The sequence below is a fragment of the Perca fluviatilis genome, chromosome 22 (assembly GCF_010015445.1).
Source record: "Perca fluviatilis chromosome 22, GENO_Pfluv_1.0, whole genome shotgun sequence".
NCBI classification, from domain to species: Eukaryota; Metazoa; Chordata; class Actinopteri; order Perciformes; family Percidae; genus Perca; species Perca fluviatilis.
Genome location: NC_053133.1, coordinates 30,313,752 through 30,333,615, shown reverse-complemented (window position 1 = coordinate 30,333,615; position 19,864 = coordinate 30,313,752). Strand labels below are relative to the sequence as shown.

The following is a 19,864-nucleotide window of genomic DNA, read 5'->3' as shown; positions in this document are numbered from 1 at the left end:
GATCTCTATCTGTATTATATGAAACAAGAAGACTTATTGGTCTGTTGGTACCAACTATGTGGTGCTAGCTTGTTGGGAAGAGGGTTAAATAATGCTCCAAAGTTAGGCTTTTATTTTGGCGAGGAAAAACTGGAGAGGCCCTTTTTAAAAGGTCTCCCTCTATCACCTGCAGATATCTGAATGCTTATAACAAAGCTAATACAACACATGTCACTACAGTCTTTACAGCGCGTGTGTGTGTGTGTGTGTCTCTGTGTGTGTGTGTGTGTCTGTGTAATTAATTGAAATGATTTACCTGTAATTTATTAATTTACATAAATGTGTTACTGTCTCTTTAAATATTTTACCCCTGCTCCTCCTGTGTGTGTATGTGTGTGTGTGCGCGCGTGCAGCATGATGGCCGCCGCTCAGGACTCTCCTGTGTATCTGGGCTTTGACTTCAGCACCCAGCAGGTAGGGTACATCTTCTGATTCCACTCCCTCAGCAGCACACGGTTCTTTGGGTGACGTTTCCACGCACAACACTGTCGCGCACATGCGGAAGAAGAAGATGGCGGTCTGTGTGTGTTTGAAGCGTTTCAACGTTGCATGTAGAGACTGAGTCAGTGAGTACTTTGGACCCGCGGACAGTCTGTTTACAGCATGGACAGAGACCCTCCAGTTACTACCAAGTATTAGACGTGTAACTACTTAGTTTTTGCAGCCTAGTTGTAGTTCTGTAGGCTGTCAACACAGAGTATAGCTAAAAACATTGCTGAAGTACATTCATATTACACCGTACCCAAGTACACTTTAAGGCACTTGTACTTTAGCACAGCATCTTTAAACTGTGTTGACATATTTCACTAAAGTGACAGAAAAGTGAGTAGAGTTTGGTGGAGAGATACTCGTACTTAAACACAATCCTTCATTTAAAAAGAATAGCTTTCACTGAGTTTAGTTTCTGTAGTTTTCTAACCAGTTTTTTTTGTAGTTAGTTGCAGTTTTTTTGCACCACAAAGTAATAAATACTCTGCTAAAGTGCATTTATAAACTACTGTACTCAAGTACAGTTTGAGGGACTTGTACTTTACTTTATTCTTTAATACACAACATCTGTAAAACATGTTGACGTTTCTCTAAATATGAAAATGAAATGAGTGGAGTTTGGTTGTAAGGATGCTTGGTACTAAAACACAACATCTTAAAGGAACAGAAGTACCCATAAAACCAGCAGCTAACTGGGAAATCCTACTACACCTGAATGTATCAGTACTACTTACCCAACTTCATATGTGATGACACCCCTGCTCCTTGTGTGTGTCTGTCTGTGTGTGTCTGTCTGTGTGTGTTTGTGTCTGTCTCTGTGTGTGTGTGTGTCATTGTGTGTGTGTGTGTGTGTACTTTACTACATGAAGCTGAAGGTGGTGGCCATCGATGAAAACCTGAACGTGGTTCACCAGAACAATGTGCAGTTTGACTCGGAGCTACCTGAGTTCAGGTAACACACACTAACACACACTACCTGAGTTCAGGTAACACACACTAACACACACTACCTGAGTTCAGGTAACACACACTAACACACACTACCTGAGTTCAGGTAACACACACTAACACACACTACCTGTGTTCAGGTAACACACACTACCTGTGTTCAGGTAACACACACTACCTGTGTTCAGGTAACACACACTAACACACACTACCTGTGTTCAGGTAACACACACTACCTGTGTTCAGGTAACACACACTAACACACACTTCCTGAGTTCAGGTAAACACACACTACCTGAGTTCAGGTAACACACACTAACACACACTACCTGAGTTCAGGTAACACACACTACCTGTGTTCAGGTAACACACACTAACACACACTACCTGAGTTCAGGTAACACACACTACCTGAGTTCAGGTAAGTTAACACCCATTAACACTGATCTATTGTCCCTTCTATTTAAGGAGAAGTGTGTAATATATTTTTGTATTTTGGTGATTGTTGGTTCTGTCCAGGACTCAGGGAGGAGTTCATATTCATGGTGACAGACTGACGGTCACATCACCTGTTCTGATGTGGGTCAAGGTAGGACAAACACACACACACACACACACACACACACACACGACACACACACACACACACACACACACACACACACACACACACACACACACACACACACACACACACGTACACATGGACACACACACACACGGACACACACACACACAGTAACACACGCTCTGTTAACTCTGTAACTCTCCAGTGAGAGTACTATGATCTTTGTCCTCTGTGTGTGTTTGTACTCGAGCTGCACTGTGATTGGTCGTCGTGTCTCTGTGTCTGTCATCATCAGGCTCTGGACCTGCTATTGGACAAGGTGAAGAGGGCGGGGCTTGACTTCTCCCGTGTCAGAGCGTTGTCAGGCAGCGGCCAGGTGAGCCAGGAAGTTAGAACCTGGGTTGCGTTCAGGGCCCTGTGCACGCCAGACTGCTGTATATACACAACATGTTGTCTATTTAAAGCCAATACTAGAGCTCAAACTACAACAACACAACTAAAGTACTCTAAAGTACTCCGTCTGTGTCTCATTCCTCATACTTCTGACTAGAGTCTCTCAAAATCAGAGTAAAATCTTTTAAACTGACCTTTGTTGACCTGAGATGAAGACCGATTCAGCAACTGCACGGCCTATTTCTCTCTTCACATGTTCTCAGAAACACGTTTCGGGGAACTATTTTAGTACAATATGAGATATCGGATTCTCAACGAGCCGCCATTATGGTCGGATTGAAATTCGGGAGCATCCAGACCCACATGATGCATTCGTCCAATCAGCTGCCGGTCCATGTCCCTGGTCCCTCCCCTTTCCACTTTGTAGTCCAGATGGCGCCCGTTTAGTGCGAGTAGGGTCCATCGTTCCACACTGAACTTTTTGAGCATTTTTCGGGGGTCATCCTGGTACTTTGAGTGTGTTATCTCCACTATATACCACTTATATACTATATCCTGGGACAGTAGGCGCTCTGAGACCCAGCCTGTATGTGTACAATGGTTTCCACATAGGTCGGGCCATATAGCATACTTTATATCACTGGCTCTCAAACTGTTTTCAATAATGTCCCCCTTCTGAATGCTTTCTTTAAGCCAAGTACCCCCTGACCAGCGCTAATCATTTTGGGTAGAAAATAAAAGTGTATATAAAGAGGAGCAGTACAGCGCTGTCAGAGACAGATTTACTAAACTACAGCCTTGGAACGGGAAAACACATTTAGATGCTGATGAGAAAAAGAGACAAAAACTGTAAAAAAAAGACAAAAACTTGGAAAAAGATGGTAGAAAGAAGGAAGGAAGGCAGGAATAGGTCAAAATACTATTAAAAACTTCAAAAACAGTGACGTAAGAAGAAAGAAGAGAGAAACTTGTAAAAAGTAGGACAGTAGAAGGAAGGAAGGATAGATCAGGTCCAAAGGAGACACAAAAGTCACATCTTTGGTAGGAAAAAATAATTCTACATAAAGAGGACCAATGTTCTGGACAACAGCCTTGTTACTATTAAACATTTAGTTAAATAACTCCCGTACCCCCTGCAGTCCTCCAGAGGACCCCTAGGGGGACACACACCCCCTGCAGTCCTCCAGAGGACCCCTAGGGGGACACCTACCCCCTGCAGTCCTCCAGAGGACCCCTAGGGGGACACGTACCCCCTGCAGTCTTCCAGAGGACCCCTAGGGGGACACGTACCCCCTGCAGTCCTCCAGAGGACCCCTAGGGGGACACGTACCCCCATTTGAGAACCACTGCTTTATGTCCTACCTTCATATGTTCTGACAGACTGAGATGAGGTAGTGTTTTTAGCAGGCTGCTGTGAGTGGAGAAGATGCAGGTCTCTAAAACAGAACATGTTGTCTTCCTGTCCATCATGAACTTGTTGTCCTTCGTCAAAGTAACTTTTTTTGGCACTTTTTCCAACGTTTTTTGTCGCTTTTTTTCCAGTTATTTGAGGATTTAAAAAAGTTTTTTGTCACTTTTACTCAACGCTTTTTAATTCATGATCAATAAACCTAATTTATACACTATGACATTATACCTATTTTTTGAGTTGACAAATGATGTTGTTGAGACTGCTTCATTTCAAAGTTTGGTCATGATTGCTCTTTTGAAAACATAAAGAAAAAGTTTTTCAAATGCTATAAAATTTAATAAAACACAAGTAATCAATTAATTTTACCTGTGAACGATGTTGTATCTAAGTTCCATACGACATACATGCATGCATCCATGTTATATTTGGGAAATTTAATTGAAAGAAACCCATATTTCTGATATAAAAAACCTTTAAAATGGGTCTAATTTGACCCCATGAAAACACAAGAGTTAAACATCTGTAAAAACATGTTGACATTTTCCCCAAAAATGTAAAAACCAGCCAGTGTTTGGTGGAAAGATCCCTGTTTCTAAAACACATCTGTAAAACACAACATCCTTAAAACACAACATCTTTAAAACACAACATCTGTAAAACACAACATCTGTAAAACACAACATCTTTAAAACACAACATCTTTAAAACACAACATCTGTAAAACACAACATCTTTAAAACACAACATCTGTAAAACACAACATCTTTAAAACACAACATCTTTAAAACACAACATCTGTAAAACACAACATCTGTAAAACACAACATCTGTAAAACACATCTTTAAAACACAACATCTTTAAAACACAACATCTGTAAAACAACATCTGTAAAACACATCTTTAAAACACAACATCTTTAAAACACAACATCTTTAAAACATCTTTAAAACACAACATCTGTAAAACACAACATCTGTAAAACACAACATCTGTAAAACACATCTTTAAAACACAACATCTTTAAAACACAACATCTGTAAAACAACATCCTTAAAACACAACATCTTTAAAACACAACATCTTTAAAACACAACATCTTTAAAACACAACATCTTTAAAACACAACATCTGTAAAACACAACATCTTTAAAACACAACATCTGTAAAACACAACATCTTTAAAACACAACATCTGTAAAACACAACATCTGTAAAACACAACATCCTTAAAACACAACATCTTTAAAACACAACATCTTTAAAACACAACATCTGTAAAACACAACATCTGTAAAACACAACATCTGTAAAACACATCTTTAAAACACAACATCTTTAAAACACAACATCTGTAAAACACAACATCTGTAAAACACAACATCTGTAAAACATCTGTAAAACACAACATCTTTAAAACACAACATCTGTAAAACACAACATCCTTAAAACACATCTGTAAAACACATCTGTAAAACACAACATCTTTAAAACACAACATCTGTAAAACACAACATCTGTAAAACACAACATCCTTAAAACACATCTGTAAAACACATCTGTAAAACACATCTGTAAAACACATCTGTAAAACACATCTGTAAAACACAACATCTTTAAAACACATCTGTAAAACACAACATCTTTAAAACACATCTGTAAAACACAACATCTTTAAAACACATCTGTAAAACACAACATCTTTAAAACACAACATCTGTAAAACACATCTGTAAAACACAACATCTTTAAAACACAACATCCTTAAAACACAACATCTTTAAAACACAACATCTTTAAAACACAACATCTGTAAAACACATCTGTAAAACACAACATCTTTAAAACACAACATCCTTAAAACACAACATCTTTAAAACACATCTGTAAAACACAACATCTTTAAAACACAACATCTGTAAAACACAACATCTTTAAAACACAACATCTGTAAAACACAACATCTTTAAAACACAACATCTGTAAAACACAACATTCTAAACACAAACATCTGTAAACACAACATCTTTAAAACACACACATCTGTAAAACACAATTAAACAAACATCCATCCTTAAACCATCTTTAAAACACATCTGAAACCCACATCTTTAAACACACATCTTTAAAACACAACATCTGTAAAACACAACATCTGTAAAACACAACATCTTTAAAACACAACATCTGTAAAACACAACATCTTTAAAACACAACATCTGTAAAATTGAAAAAAAAGTGAGTGGAAGCAGCTGAAAGAAGTAAAAACCGTAAACACGTGTCGACTTATTTCACTAAAATGGAAGAACAGTGAGTAGGTTTGGAGGAGAGATCCCTGTTTCTAAAACCTTTTTTGAAGCATTTTGTAGTTTTTTTTTTGTCTTATGAACAGCTGAGTTTCTGTCTCCTAGCAACATGGCAGCGTGTACTGGAGGAGAGGAGCATCTGAGACTCTGCAGAACCTGGACCCGGACCAGGACCTGCACCAGCTGCTGCAGGTGTGTGTGTGCGTCTCCGCGGTGATGTGTGTGTGTGTGTGTGTGTGTGTGTGTGTGTGGTCCACTGATGTGTGTGTGTGTGTGTTTTGGTGAACAGGGCAGCTTCTCTCTGCGGGACTGTCCCGTGTGGATGGACTCCAGCAGCTCTCAGCAGTGTGAGGACCTGCAGGCAGCAGCAGGGGGCGCCCTGAGACTGGCACACATCACGGGATCCAGGGCATACGAGGTCACACCTGTCTGTCTGTCTGTCTGTCTGTCTGTGTGTGAGTGCTGTGTTTTATAAAGGTGTGAGTGTGTGTTTGTGTTTGTGTTTCTGTCTGTCAGTGTGTGTGTGTGTGTGTGAGTGTGCTGTGTTTTATAAAGGTGTGTGTGTGTGTCTGTGTGTGAGTGCTGTGTTTTATAAATGTGTGTGTGTGTGTGTGTGTGTTTGTGTTTCTGTCTGTCAGTGTGTGTGTGTGAGTGTGCTGTGTTTTATAAAGGTGTGTGTGTTTGTGTTTCTGTCTGTCAGTGTGTGTGTGTGAGTGTGCTGTGTTTTATAAAGGTGTGTGTGTGTGTGTGTGTGTGTGTGTGTGTTTGTGTTTCTGTCTGTCAGTGTGTGTGTGTGTGTGCTGTGTTTTATAAAGGTGTGTGTGTGTGTGTGTTTCTGTCTGTCGTGTGTGTGTGTGTGAGTGTGCTGTGTTTTATAAAGGTGTGTGTGTTTGTGTGTGTGTTTGTGTTTCTGTCTGTCAGTGTGTGTGTGTGTGTGTGCTGTGTTTTATAAAGGTGTGTGTGTGTGTCTGTCTGTCTGTCTGTCTGTCTGTCTGTCTGTCTGTCTGTGTGTGTGTTATAAATGTGTGATGTATTTTAAAAAGCTGTGTGTTGTAAGTGTGTTAGTCTGTCTGTCTCTGTCACTTTGTGTCTGTTTGTCTGCCTGTGTGTATGTGTGTGTGTGTGTGTGTGTGTGTGTGTGTGTGTGTTATAAATGTGTGATGTGTTTTATAAAGGTGTGAGTTTTAGAAGTGTGTGTTCTGTGTGTTGTTGTTGTGTATGTGTCTCTGTGTGTGTATTTGTGTGTGTGTGTGTGTTGTGTGGGTGTGTGTGTGTGTGTGTGTTGGTTGTGGGGTTGGGTGTGTGTGTGTGTGTGTGTCTGTCTGTGTATGTCTGTCTGTCTGTGTGTGTGTGTGTGTGTGTGTGTGTGTGTGTATGTCTGTCTGTCTGTCTGTCTGTCTGTCTGTCTGTCTGTGTGTGTGTGTGTGTGTGTGTGTGTGTGTGTGTGTGTGTGTGTGTGTGTGTGTGTGTGTGTGTGTGTGTGTGTGTGTGTGTGTCTGGTTTGGGACACATCTGTGTTCTTAACATGAATTAAATCAGAAGTGGTCCAGTAGAAGACCATTTAATGGACTTTTCTGATTAAAATCTCTTTAATAATCCTGTAACAACATGTATCTAACTCAAGGCCCCTCGGAGATGTTGAGCCGCATATCATCTGATTCATAATAGATTTTAGATTTTGGCCTACCTAGTTTATCGCTTTCTCTGAAGTTTTAATAGCTTTTTCACTTTTACCCACGTTTTCATCGTTTTTTTTTCAACGTTTTCGTCTTTTTCTTCTATGACGGCTAAAGACTTTTTCTGACTTTTGAAGGGCTTTTTTTTTTTAAATTTTTTTTAAATTTTGTGTTTATTTTGATCTTTCTCTTCAGTACAATCACAACACGGTATATTTCCAGTTGATATAGCGCTCATTACAATCACAAAGTGTTTTAAGAAATGCAAGTATGAACAATTACTTGCTGTGTTTTAAGTATAACTTGTACTCTAGATTTGTTCGATTGTTTCAAAATGTAATTTCTTTTCCTCTTTTACAATTTTTTATAAATAAATAAAATAAAATGGGAAGAGAAAAAAAAAAAGGGCAAAGTAATAAAAATGGAAACTATATACATCCAGGGAAAGAACATGTGTCTTAGTTAAACTGAATCTTTGACAACCTCAGATGGCTCAATATATTCTCAAATGACTTATGAGAATGATTATTACTTACACATACAAACATGTATTATTATCATATACATTTTACATTAATCTTGATCTATATAAGTATAGGAGCAAAATCTGATCTTCTTTCTGATACATATGCAACCCAGTTCCTCCATTTTTTCAGAAAAACATCTTTCTTTAAGTTAACAAAAAAGGTAATCTTTTCCATCATATAAATCTCTATGGTCTTGAAGGGCTTTTTGAGGCCCAACCTGTTAGTGAGAAATCAATAATTTAATTAGTTTCTCTCTTAAATACAACCATATCAATAAACAATACATGTCTGGCCCTTAGTGTGTGTGTGTGTGTGTGTGTGTGTGTGTGTGTGTGTGTGTGTGTGTGTGTGTGTGTGTGTGTGTGTGTGTGTGTGTGTGTGTGTGTGTGTGTGTGTGTGTGTGTGTGTGTGTGTGTGTGTCTGGTTTGGGACACATCTGTGTTCTTAACATGAATTAAATCAGAAGTGGTCCAGTAGAAGACCATTAATGGACTTTTCTGATTAAAATCTCTTTAATAATCCTGTAACAACATGTATCTAACTCAAGGCCCCTCGGAGATGTTGAGCCGCATATCATCTGATTCATAATAGATTTTAGATTTTGGCCTACCTAGTTTATCGCTTTCTCTGAAGTTCTAATTGCTTTTTCACTTTTACCCACGTTTTTTTCAACGTTTTCATCTTTTTTTTTCTATGACGGCTAAGGACTTTTCCTGACCTTTTTTCGGGCTTTTTGAGGCCCAACCTGTTAGTGAGAAATCAATAATACAGTTAATATATGTAATTAGTTTCTCTCTTAAATACAACCATGTCAATAAACAATACGTGTGTGTGTGTGTGTGTGTGTCTGTGTGTGTGTGTGTGTGTGTGTGGCGTGCGTGCATGTGTGTGTGTCTCTCTGTGTGTCTCTCTCTCTCTCTGTGTGTGTGTGTGTGTGCGTGCGTGCGTGCGTGCAGCGTTTCACAGGAAACCAGATCGCTAAACTGCGACGGACCCGACCAGACGAGTTCCAGGACACTGAGGTCAGCCTGCAGACGCACTGTTTTATATTCACACACACACACACACACACACACACACACACACACACACACACACACACACACACACGCAACACATACATATACACACACCCATATATACACACACACACACACAGCTGATGTGTGTGTGTGTGTTTTCAGAGGATCTCATTGGTCAGCAGCTTTGCCGCCTCTCTCTTCCTCGGTGGTTATGCTGCCATCGACTACAGTGACGGTACAGTAACATTTCCTGTTTATGATTTGACCCAAAAACAAGCTGCATCGTAACGTTAACGCACCGTCAGTTAGCATCCACTAAAAGTTCTGTTGTTGCTGCTGACAGACTCAGATTATTATTCTAAGAGTCTGACAACATTATGGGATGGATCCCTACAGAGATAGACCTTTTAGTTTAACATGAAACAGCCCCGAAATCACCATCACCAACTCCACCAGACTCCATGTAAATAATCAGGACTTTTAGCGTGTATAGAGCCAGCATATAATCTCCACCAGACTCCATGTAAATAATCAGGACTTTTAGCGTGTATAGAGCCAGCATATCTCCACCAGACTCCATGTAAATAATCAGGACTTTTATCAGCGTAAAACACACTTCATTCAAAGTGGACAGAAACTAAATAAAACTACCAAAAGCCGTCTTGGTTCATCTTTCCACTGTTCCAACAATCACCACTCTGGTTTGGTTGAATAGACCCTTAATTCACCCATTTACATGTGGAGATATGCTGGCTCTATACACGCTAAAAGTCCTGATTATTTACATGGAGTCTGGTGGAGATATGCTGGCTCTATACACGCTAAAAGTCCTGATTATTTACATGGAGTCTGGTGGAGATATGCTGGCTCTATACAGCTAAAAGTCCTGATTATTTACATGTAGTCTGGTGGAGATATGCTGGCTCTATACACGCTAAAAGTCCTGATTATTTACATGGAGTCTGGTGGAGATATGCTGGCTCTATACACGCTAAAAGTCCTGATTATTTACCTGGAGTCTGGTGGAGATATGCTGGCTCTATACACGCTAAAAGTCCTGATTATTTACATGGAGTCTGGTGGAGATATGCTGGCTCTATACACACTAAAAGTCCTGATTATTTACATGGAGTCTGGTGGAAATATGAACCTTATGTCACGCCCATGTGGTCTCCGTTTGTGGGCTGGCTTCAGGGTCAGGGATGAATCTGCTGGACATCAGGAGCAGGACCTGGTCTGAGATCTGCCTGGAAGCCACCACTCCACATCTGGACCGGCTGCTGGGAGCACCGCTGCCCTCCACATCTGTACTGGTAAGACTGCTTTAGACCTGGATCCACAGGTAGTAATGTAACTGAGTACATTTCCCAGCACTGACCTAATAGCACACTAAGTCCAAGATGCTGAGGCAACTCTACCTGTCCTCTCACACGAAGAATATATATATATATATAATATATAATATATATATCACAATATATAAAATATATATATATATAAAAATATAATAAATATATATATATATATATATATATATAACAAGTATATATATATATATCATATATATATATATATATATATAATAATACATATATATATATATATATATATATATATATAATCATATATAATATATATATATATATATATATATAAAGCAAATATATATATATACATATATATATAATACATATATATATATATATATAGGAAACAAGTATATATATATATATATATATATATACACATATATATATATATCAAATATATATATATATATACATAAGCATATATATATATATATATATAATCACCATATATATATATATATAACAAGTATATATATATATATAATAATAAATATATATATATATATATATATATATCATATATATATATATATACACCAAATATATATATATATATTAATCAAGTATATATATATATATATATACGCATATATATATATATATAATGTACATATATATATATATATATATATATATCAACACATATATATATATATATACATACCACATATATATATATATATATATATATATATCACCAAATATATATATATCATCATATATATATATATATATATATATATATATATATATATATATATATATACAAGTATATATATATATATATATATATCAGTATATATATCAAGATATATATATATATCGTATATATATATATATATATATATAAGCATATATATATATATATCACAAGAGTATATATATATACATAGATATATATATATATATATATATATTAGGTAGATATAGATATATATATAGCAGAGAGAGAGATAGGAGGAGAGAGAGATGGTACAATAGAAAAGAGAGAGAGAGGGATGCCAGATGTTTTAATATAAAAGAATGTAATGAAAGATCCTCCAGAAACATAAATATTGGGTAAATTAAATAATATGGATCCAGAGGTGGAATGTAACTAAGTACATGTACTACAGTACTGTACTTCAGTCCAGATGTTGAGGTACTTGTACTTTACTTGAGTCTTCATGCCACTTTCTACTTCTACTCCGCTGTCAGAGAGAAATATTGGACTTTTTACTCCACTACATTCATCTGTTCCAGCTTTAGTTACTAGTTACTTTAGTTACTAGTTACTTTAGTTACTCCACTACATTCGTCTGTTACAGATTTAGTTACTAGTTACTTTAGTTACTCCGCTACATTCATCTGTTCCAGCTTTAGTTACTAGTTACTTTAGTTACTCCACTACATTCGTCTGTTCCAGCTTTAGTTACTAGTTACTTTAGTTACTCCGCATTCATCTGTTCCAGCTTTAGATACTAGTTACTTTAGTTACTCCATTACATTCACCTGTTCCAGCTTTAGTTACTAGTTACTTTAGTTACTAGTTACTTTAGTTACTCCGCTACATTCATCTGTTCTAGCTTTAGTTACTCCGCTACATTCATCTGTTCCAGCTTTAGTTACTAGTTACTTTAGTTACTCCGCTACATTCGTCTGTTCTAGCTTTAGTTACTAGTTACTTTAGTTACTAGTTACTTTAGTTACTCCACTACATTCATCTGTTACAGCTTTAGTTACTAGTTACTTTAGTTACTCCGCTACATTCATCTGTTCCAGCTTTAGTTACTATTTACTTTAGTTACTAGTTACTTTACACATTAAGATTACTCCACACAGAACACATGTAGTTTATAAAATCTAATGTTTGATTCTAAAGTAAACTAGCCGACAATATAATGGACTACAAGTCACGCTGAGATTATGAGACCATTAAACAAACAGGTGTGTGTGTGTGTGTGTGTGTGTGTGTGTGTGTGTGTGTGTGTTGTGTGTGTGTGTGTGTGTGTAGACCATTAAACACACACCTGGTTGGAGAGAAGGAGAGACCGAGAGAGACATATTTTCCTGGTGATACTTACTTTTTACTTGCAGGACTTTAACTTGTAACGGAGTATTTGTACAGTGTGGTGTTAGTACTTGTACTGCAGTAATCTGAGTACTAATATACCCAGTGAACTGTAACCCGGCTCTCCTTCCTGTGGTTGCAGGGTCCCGTCTCCTCTTACTTCGTGTGGACACGGTTTCTCCGAGAGCTGCAGCGTGGCGGCCTTCACTGGAGACAACCCCGGTAAGTCTCCGAGGACAGTTTGATCTAGACAGACCTGAACCTTAATGTCTGACAGACCTGAACCTTAACATCTGACAGACCTGAACCTTAATGTCTGACAGACCTGAACCTTAACGTCTGATAGACCTGAACCTTAACATCTGACAGACCTCAACCTTAATGTCTGACAGACCTGAACCTTAATGTCTGACAAAACAAACAAACCCAAACCTTAACGTCTAAAAAACCAAACCTTAATGTCTGACAGACCTGAACCTTAATGTCTCTGAGGACAGTTTGATCTGGACAGACCTGAACCTTAATGTCTGACAGACCTGAACCTTAACGTCTGACAGACCTGAACCTTAACGTCTGACAGACCTGAACCTTAATGTCTGACAGACCTGAACCTTAACGTCTGATAGACCTGAACCTTAACGTCTGACAGACCTGAACCTTAACGTCTGACAGACCTGAACCTTAACGTCTGACAGACCTGAACCTTAACGTCTGACAGACCTGAACCTTAACGTCTGACAGACCTGAACCTTAATGTCTGACAGACCTGAACCTTAACATCAGACAGACCTGAACCTTAACATCTGACAGACCTGAACCTTAATGTCTACAGACCTGAACCTTAACATCTGATAGACCTGAACCTTAACATCTGACAGACCTGAACCTTAATGTCTGACAGACCTGAACCTTAACATCTGATAGACCTGAACCTTAACATCTGACAGACCTGAACCTTAATGTCTGACAGACCTGAACCTTAATGTCTCTGAGGACAGTTTGATCTAAACAGACCAGAACCTTAACATCTGACAGTCCTGAACCTTAACGTCTGACAGACCTGAACCTTAATGTCTGACAGACCTGAACCTTAACATCTGACAGACCTGAACCTTAATGTCTGACAGACCTGAACCTTAATGTCTCTGAGGACAGTTTGATCAGGACAGACCTAAACCTTAATGTCTCTGAGGACAGTTTGATCAGGACAGACCTGAACCTTAATGTCTCTGAGGACAGTTTGATCAGGACAGACCTAAACCTTAATGTCTCTGAGGACAGTTTGATCAGGACAGACCTGAACCTTAATGTCTCTGAGGACAGTTTGATCAGGACAGACCTAAACCTTAATGTCTCTGAGGACAGTTTGATCTGGACAGACCTGAACCTTAATGTCTGACGGGACAGTTTGATCAGGACAGACCTGAACCTTATTGTCTCCGGGGACAGTTTGATCAGGACAGACCTAAACCTTAATGTCTCCGAGGACAGTTTGATCTGGACAGACCTAAACCTTAATGTCTCCGGGGACAGTTTGATCAGGACAGACCTGAACCTTAATGTCTGACAGGGACAGTTTGATCAGGACAGACCTGAACCTTATTGTCTCCGGGGACAGTTTGATCAGGACAGACCTAAACCTTAATGTCTCCGAGGACAGTTTGATCTGGACAGACCTAAACCTTAATGTCTCCGGGGACAGTTTGATCTGGACAGACCTGAACCTTAATGTCTCCGAGGACAGTTTGATCAGGACAGACCTGAACCTTAATGTCTCTGAGGACAGTTTGATCTGGACAGACCTGAACCTTAATGTCTCTGAGGACAGTTTGATCTGGACAGACCTAAACCTTAATGTCTCTGAGGACAGTTTGATCTGGACAGACCTGAATCTTAATGTCTCTTAGGACAGTTTGATCAGGACAGACCTGAACCTTAATGTCTCTGAGGACAGTTTGATCAGGACAGACCTGAACCTTAATGTCTCTGAGGACAGTTTGATCAGGACAGACCTGAACCTTAATGTCTCTGGGGACAGTTTGATCAGGACAGACCTGAACCTTAATGTCTGACGGGGACAATTTGATCTGGACAGACCTGAACCTTAATGTCTCTGAGGACAGTTTGATCAGGACAGACCTAAACCTTAATGTCTCTGAGGACAGTTTGATCAGGACAGACCTGAACCTTAATGTCTCTGAGGACAGTTTGATCAGGACAGACCTAAACCTTAATGTCTCTGAGGACAGTTTGATCTGGACAGACCTGAACCTTAATGTCTGACGGGGACAGTTTGATCAGGACAGACCTGAACCTTATTGTCTCCGGGGACAGTTTGATCAGGACAGACCTAAACCTTAATGTCTCCGAGGACAGTTTGATCTGGACAGACCTAAACCTTAATGTCTCCGGGGACAGTTTGATCAGGACAGACCTGAACCTTAATGTCTGACAGGGACAGTTTGATCAGGACAGACCTGAACCTTATTGTCTCCGGGGACAGTTTGATCAGGACAGACCTAAACCTTAATGTCTCCGAGGACAGTTTGATCTGGACAGACCTAAACCTTAATGTCTCCGAGGACAGTTTGATCAGGACAGACCTGAACCTTAATGTCTCTGAGGACAGTTTGATCTGGACAGACCTAAACCTTAATGTCTCTGAGGACAGTTTGATCTGGACAGACCTGAACCTTAATGTCTCTTAGGACAGTTTGATCAGGACAGACCTGAACCTTAATGTCTCTGAGGACAGTTTGATCAGGACAGACCTGAACCTTAATGTCTCTTAGGACAGTTTGATCAGGACAGACCTGAACCTTAATGTCTCTGAGGACAGTTTGATCAGGACAGACCTGAACCTTAATGTCTCTGAGGACAGTTTGATCAGGACAGACCTGAACCTTAATGTCTCTGGGGACAGTTTGATCAGGACAGACCTGAACCTTAATGTCTGACGGGGACAATTTGATCTGGACAGACCTGAACCTTAATGTCTCTGAGGACAGTTTGATCAGGACAGACCTGAACCTTAATGTCTGACGGGGACAGTTTGATCTGGACAGACCTGAACCTTAATGTCTCTGAGGACAGTTTGATCAGGACAGACCTGAACCTTAATGTCTCACGTGGAGTACCATCCTGAGAAGATCTGCTGCAGCCCAGTGGCGATTTAAGAGCCTTTTTAGGGGGTCAGCCCTCCTAAAAATTATATTATTATTATTATTATTATTATTATTTATTATTTAATCAATTTTAGAGTTTGTGAACTTGTGTGTTAGTGACAGAGGACAACCAGTGACCGGTTCAGAGAAACTGGTGTAATATCCTGTGTATGCTACGCACCTGGAGCCCCATCTAGGAGAGTTTAATTTTGTATTTATTGATTGTTTACACCTCATTATCATTTTGTTTGATTGTCGTAGTCCATAAAGGGACATTTGTAGTTTTTTCATACGTTCAATAATTTGCATTCTTTCTGTGTTAAAATACTAAATACAGTCCCTCCAGAAAAACGCCATTATGTGATCGCATGATTCAACGCATAATCAGCCAGAGTCCACATATTTATGTGGAGGTGGTGCATTTTTTTCAAATATGCCGCACTTTTGCCGCATAAATTGCCGATTTCTGCACAAAATATGCGGTGCTTGCATGATTTCATAACCCCCGCATTTTTGTTGCAAAGAAGTCCCGTAATATATCTCAGCAGAAAGTTTAAAAATGTTGCGTTTGCTTCACACAAGAGCAGCCATTTTCCCCTGTTGCCATGGGAATGTTATGAAGTGATGTAATTCAATACATGAACATCATCGAAAAGCAGGGTGTTGGGGGTGTTGGGGGGGGTGATCACTTTTTTTTTGTCTTTTTCATCAAACTGCAGTTTTTGCAAGTTCCTGCAATTTCATCGCATAAAACTGCATAAATATCATATAGAGCATATTCCATCACATGTTGTAAGAAAACGTGCCGCATAATCAAGGATTTTTGCCCGCAACAATCACAAAAAAACTCTTTTTTTCTGGAAGGACCATAAATACATCCATTCATTGTTATCCAGCGTAAAGTACTGATTTAGCAGAGGGGGGCATACCTGTCAAGTGTCCCGTTTTGGCCGGGAAAGTCCCGTATTTTACCCTTCTTTCCTGCCGTCCTCCCGTATTAGTATTTTCCCGTAAATCTCCCATATTTTAACCTGCGTTATTAAAAAATAATAATACCAGAGTGAAAGAAAGTCACTAGCCTCGCGACAACAGCCACCTGCAGCAGCCTACTACAGGTGCTGTAGGTGGCAGTTGTGGCGAGGTCAGTGTGTGAGGTCAGATGATGATGGACGCTACGACAGAGACGGTGCGCTGCCAAAACTTCTGAAGGCTTTACTATGCATCCCCATAGCAATGCAAGTTGAGAAAGGGTGTTTAGCATGGTACGAAAGATTGTTCCAGAGAATAGGAGGACGTTAGACAACAGAACTGTCTGCGCTCTACTCTCATGTAAAATGAACCACTATACGAGCCCACAAATACACTCCTTCCTAAAACAGTCTTAAAGAATGCAAAGTCTGCAACTAATTTGTACAATAACTCTAAGAGTAAAGAAAAGTTATGTGAAATGAAAAGAAAAACTGTAAAAGAAAAGCAATATGAAATGAAAAGAATGTGTGGAATGAAAATAAAATGTAATGTAAAAAGCAATGTTTATAAATTGTAAATGTTTTCAGCATTCTGCATCAAGTGGTGATTTTAGCTGTCTTGTACACCTGTCTTAAAATGTAAGGGATACTGGAGCTTGGTTGGGGGGGTGGGACTGCTCGAGGTGGGCACCGGAAAATTTCCCTTATTTTCAAATCCAAAACTTGACCGGTATGGAGGGGGGGTTAACACTATTGCAAGGCACTGTATCTGTGTCACATTATCATTAGGGGCTGAGCCCCCCCTAAAGGCCTGTTTGTGTGTAAGTTATCTCCTAAGTTGGGGTGTAAGTCCACACTAAGCCAGACGTTGACACCAGTTAGTTTGATACTGAAGCGTGATTTAGATTTCTGCGTTAAACTCTACCGAGGCTATGGCTACGTAGGTACGTGGAGACCCTACGCCCTACGACGCCACCTCTCGAAGATATAACCACACGTCGCGGCGATGTACGTGGCTCGGTAGCGTTGCATTCCCTCCCCCCCCCCCACCCCCCCGACTCAGTTCCTGGTTCTCCTTCTCCATAAACAACATGAGATCAAACCCTGGCCTTTGGGTTGCCAGGCCAGGTATGATTAGACCGTAGAACTGGTGCAACCCAGAGCTGATCTCCTGTGTGGAAGAAAACCCAAACCAGATCAACGGATGAACGAGCATCTCTAGATATCACTTAAGCTACTCAGAAGGGGTGTCGCCATTCAATTCATGATTTAAACATTGTTTTTCAAAAGGGAGAAATAAGCTACTAATCGTCCGATCCTGCTTTTGATTTCAGTAGTAGAAATGGAAAACTCTTCGATGGAGTTTTTTTTTTATCTAAATGGTGTATCCCCTAACTCAGAACAATTAGAAACTCTAAGTTATGATTGTGATTAAAATGTCTTTTCTGTTCTTCAGCGTCTCTGGCAGGAATGAGGCTCCAGCCGGGAGACATCGCGGTGAGGTCACAAAATGACATCATTATGACAGGACTGTCCTCAAGTCATTATGTCATCATCTGTGTGTGTGTGTGTGTGTGTGTGTGTATATGTGTCTGTGTGTGTGTGTGTGTGTATATGTATGTGTGTGTGTGTATCTGTATGTGTGTGTGTGTGTATCTGTATCTGTGTGTGTGTATATCTGTGTGTGTGTGTGTGTGTGTCTGTCTGTATGTGTCTGTGTGTGTGTGTATCTGTGTGTGTGTGTGTGTGTGTGTGTGTGTGTTATATGTGTGTGTAGGTGAGTCTGGGTACCAGTGACACGGTCTTCCTGTGGATCCAGCAGCCTCGCCCGGCGCTGGAGGGTCACGTCTTCTGTAATCCCCGTGGACTGGCGAGCGTTCATGGCTCTGCTCTGGTACGTCTGCTTATTTTCACATTTTAATTAACTTTTATTTTTAAAGCGCTTTCAAATCAAAGTGCTGTACAGAGCATAGAAAATACAGTTTAAAAACATTTCTAATGACTAAAATAAAATAAACACACACTCGGACTCTCAGGAAAACCTACAAAGAAATGAGGCCTCGTACCCAACAGTAACCAGATGGTCTTTAGCTTTGCTTTAAAAGCCTCAACAGAACAAGCCTGCCTGATGTCCTGAGGTAAACTGTTCCACAATGTCGGTGCACGGAAAGAAAAAGCCCTTTCACCAACTGTCTTCTTTATAACCTTTGGGACAATCAGAAGACCTGTCCCCTGAGAACGCAGGGCTCGAGCAGGCCCATAGGGGTTCACTAGGTCTTTAAGATACAACGGTGCGCTGCAACACCTTAAAGTCTGCTCTGGCATGAACAGGGAGTCAATGGAGAGAGGATAACACTGGTGTAATATGTTCATATCTGGAGGCTCCGGTCAGAACACGAGCTGCAGCATTCTGAACCATCTGCAGACTCCGAAGACTTTTCTTTGGCAGACCCGACAGAAGAACATTACAGTAATCTAGCCTAGATGACACAAAGGCATGAATGAGGACCTCCGAGTCCTTAAACGAGAGTATTGATCTGATCTTGGAGATGTTTCTAAGATGGAAAAAAGCAACTCTGGTCACTTCCTTTATATGTCAATCAAACGAGAGTGTCTGATCGAAAAGCACACCAAGATTCATAACTTGGTCTCTAAAGATTGATTACACAATCATCAAGAGGCAAAGTAATGTGATCAGAAAGATGACTTAGTTTTTCTGGTCCGATAACCATCATTTCTGTCTTGTCAGAATTAAGCAACAAGAAATTTGTTGATAACCAGCTCTTATCTGTAAAGTGTCTCGAGATAACTCTTGTTATGATTTGATACTATAAATAAAATTGAATTGAATTAACAGCTGCAAGACAGGCCTCAAGTTTAGCCGTATTAGACTCGCTTCCTACACCTAACGGCATATACAGTACAGGCCAAAAGT

General features: G+C 39.6%; 1 protein-coding gene across 1 annotated transcript in view; it reads left to right on the top strand.

Annotated features, from left to right (window-relative positions):
- The first annotated feature begins 336 nt into the window (after positions 1–336).
- xylb (xylulokinase homolog (H. influenzae)) overlaps positions 337–19,864 on the top strand; it is a 36,798-nt gene continuing 17,270 nt past the window's right edge. The window contains 14 exon segments of the mRNA XM_039790800.1: positions 337–453; positions 1,398–1,480; positions 1,996–2,065; positions 2,340–2,420; positions 6,258–6,344; positions 6,442–6,570; positions 9,312–9,377; positions 9,540–9,612; positions 10,572–10,690; positions 12,940–12,962; positions 12,964–13,019; positions 18,386–18,426; positions 18,707–18,787; positions 18,789–18,823. Coding sequence (XP_039646734.1) covers positions 394–453; positions 1,398–1,480; positions 1,996–2,065; positions 2,340–2,420; positions 6,258–6,344; positions 6,442–6,570; positions 9,312–9,377; positions 9,540–9,612; positions 10,572–10,690; positions 12,940–12,962; positions 12,964–13,019; positions 18,386–18,426; positions 18,707–18,787; positions 18,789–18,823 — 1,004 coding nt within the window. The 5' untranslated portion in view covers positions 337–393.